Source organism: Orycteropus afer, unplaced genomic scaffold (genome assembly GCF_000298275.1).
Source record: "Orycteropus afer afer isolate SDZICR_OR568_19922 unplaced genomic scaffold, OryAfe1.0 scaffold00542, whole genome shotgun sequence".
NCBI lineage: Eukaryota > Metazoa > Chordata > Mammalia > Tubulidentata > Orycteropodidae > Orycteropus > Orycteropus afer.
Window position 1 is genome coordinate 904,508 of NW_006922129.1, and position 2,773 is coordinate 907,280.

At 49.1% G+C, this 2,773-nt stretch overlaps 1 protein-coding gene across 1 annotated transcript in view; it reads right to left on the bottom strand.

The window, feature by feature from the left end:
- MCM7 (minichromosome maintenance complex component 7) overlaps window positions 1-2,773 on the bottom strand; it is a 9,255-nt gene that overhangs the window by 5,581 nt on the left and 901 nt on the right. The window contains exons 2-6 of the mRNA XM_007955824.2: window positions 1,885-1,964; window positions 1,401-1,565; window positions 1,146-1,270; window positions 892-1,072; window positions 95-261 (exon numbers count right to left, since the gene is read on the bottom strand). Coding sequence (XP_007954015.2) covers window positions 95-261; window positions 892-1,072; window positions 1,146-1,270; window positions 1,401-1,565; window positions 1,885-1,964 — 718 coding nt within the window. The remainder of the gene's footprint in view (window positions 1-94; window positions 262-891; window positions 1,073-1,145; window positions 1,271-1,400; window positions 1,566-1,884; window positions 1,965-2,773) is intronic.

Consider the following 2,773-nt stretch of genomic DNA (forward strand, 5'->3'; position numbering starts at 1 on the left):
CGGGAATTCTCCTGCTCCAGCTCTTTCCTCTTGTTCTCCTTTTTCCCTCTACTCCACGAGTGGCTAGCAGGTTTGAGCAAATTCCCTTGATCACCCACCCTGGGCCATATACCCCAAACTCACATGCTCCTGCATCTTCATCTCCTGGAATTTGATGAATTTGGAGCCACGTGTCTGCAAATACAGCCGCCCTCCGGAGCGGTTAGTTTGGCACTCCTGGCTAGGGCACATGATGAGAGGCATGAAAGTTGGAGACTGGATCTAGGATATGAAAATAACACCGAGGATAATTAAGAAAAAGAAGCCCTATAAAATCCGTTACCTGAGTTACAATGCCTAACCCATGGAGCCTAATCCACTACCGTCAATTCCAACTCATCGTGACCCCCATTGGATTTCCAAAGCTGTGTATCTTTACGAAGTAGTTTGCCTCATCTTCCTCCTGTGGAGCAGCTGGAAGGTTTGAACTGCTGCCTAACCCATGGAGCCTAATCCACTACCGTCAATTCCAACTCATCGTGACCCCCACTGGATTTCCAAGGCTGTGTATCTTTACGAAGTAGTTTGCCTCATCTTCCTCCTGTGGAGCAGCTGGAAGGTTTGAACTGCTGACCTTCTGGTTACCATCCAAAATGTTTACCCACTACACTACCAAAATTCCTTATGGAATTACTTAGAGCACCTCTAACCATTCTGAATCAACAGTAACAGGTACCAAGTTAACCACATGGACAGAAATACCCTTACACACCAGGAAAAACATGAAAGATAAAACACACAAGCGTATTTTGTAACAGAGAAAATAACAGGTGAACATCAGTGAACAAAATTAATTCTCATAGAAAACACTAGCACAGTTGACTGCCTTCCTGTTCCTTGCCCCATGTTTACCGGCTGGTAGGTCTCTGCCCCACACTGATCACAGGTATAAGTGGCCACCACCATCCTGGGTTTGACTTCAGAGACTCGAGTGACGATTCCACGCACAGTTACCAATTTCCCCACAGAGTCAGCACGTACATCCCGGATCACACGAGGCTTGTTGCTACTTGGACCCTGAAAGTACAACTCACTGAGAGGATAAAATGGTCATCAGCAGGGTTCTGGAGGGCAAACTCCTACACCATTCCCCAGAGGCCACTCACAATCTGCGCATGAGTTCAGGAGGGTACTGGTTCTGGGGGCTGCGGGCAGCTCCAGGGTCCCTGCTCCGCTGTTCCATCATCAGCCGGTGCTCAATGTAAACATCCAGAACATCCTTATTTACCACCTAAATGAGAAGGTAAGAAACACAAGCATAAAAGACCCAGACGGAAAATCATCACCACCCCTTCCTGCCAGTTCAAAAAGTACCAGTACCTAAGAAGTCCATTGCCCTGTGTTTTTCTCCAACCACTCACCTCTCTCTCCTTATATTGAGGCAGCAACTCTTGCACAGCATCAGCAAATAGCCTGGCATAACGCCTGGCGTTCTCACAAATGGAGTCCACCAACTCGGGATCATCCTCGGCCACATCATCCAAGTCTATGTACAGGGCCACTTGTTCCCTATGAGCAAGCTGAACCTAGGGTAGGGAAGAGACAGCCAACGCTTCAGAGCCAGCTTCACCTTGTTCACCAATGGGCACATATCAAGTACCATCACTGCAAGCTCAGAGAACAGTGCCTGGGAATGCACAGGGGAGAAAGAGCAGTGGGAGACAGCAACACTCACCACTCCCCTGCCCCTGAAAGACAGCCTGACTCCCAAAACCACCTTAGTTAGCAAGACTGTAGCTATTACATTCACTTACACACAAAATCTACTGTCCTGAAACAAGGCAGGCCACCTCTTAGGGCCCCTTAAGTAACTACCCCATTCCCTCCATCTCATCTTAGACTTACCAACTGGTTCCCATACTTAAATTGCTTCTTGCCAGATTCATCATCCTGGTAAAACTCTTGTAGGAACTTCTTAGTCTTTTCTGCAATATGAACACGAAATCATGAGAAACCGCCTTCCTTTCTCTCAGATACCTAAAAGAAAACCCCATAGACGGAAATATAAAAAACCCACTTTCCCTTACAACAGAACCATTAATTAGTTAATTGGACAAGTACTTAAACTAGACAGAATATTTCACAAGTCTGCTTTTAACTACAGAAAAATAAGGACCCGGTAGTTAAAAGTTACTACCCAGTACGTTCTTCACAGGGAAATTTCAGTCTCTGCCATAAATAAGACTCAGTACCTTTTCCCAATGGCCTCTCACACCCGCAGCACACACCTGTCGATTCTCAGCGTTTCTTCCCCCCATGTAATTTCCTCTTTTCTCTCTGTCTCACAAAGCTCTGATATCCCTAGGATCTCCGCCACTAGGCCCCTTTGCCCGCCACTGCTTCCGCTCTTAGTAAACAAAGAAGCACATGGGCCCAGAAACCCGCCGCCTCACAACTTGGGATTCCTCCGCCCAAGGCGGGAGCCCGTCCGGCAATTGGCCAGCACGTCAAGGGCCACTCCGTTCTACACCACTACCTCCCCTTTCTGCTTCCCGCTAAATCCCCCAATTCCAGGCACGCCCCACCCTAGGTTGTTCCCTCCGAGGCTACCGCGCGGAAGGACACTGTTTACACACGACACTCCCTCCTGCCGCCTCGCGCAACTTCCGCCCTCTCTTCATTTCCGCCGCAAGGTTGGCCTGATAGCCAATCCCGGCGCGCAGCGGCCCTGGCCTTCCCGCCCCCGGGGCTTCGGCGCGTCTCCGTTGGACGCGGGAATTCGTGAATGCCTCTA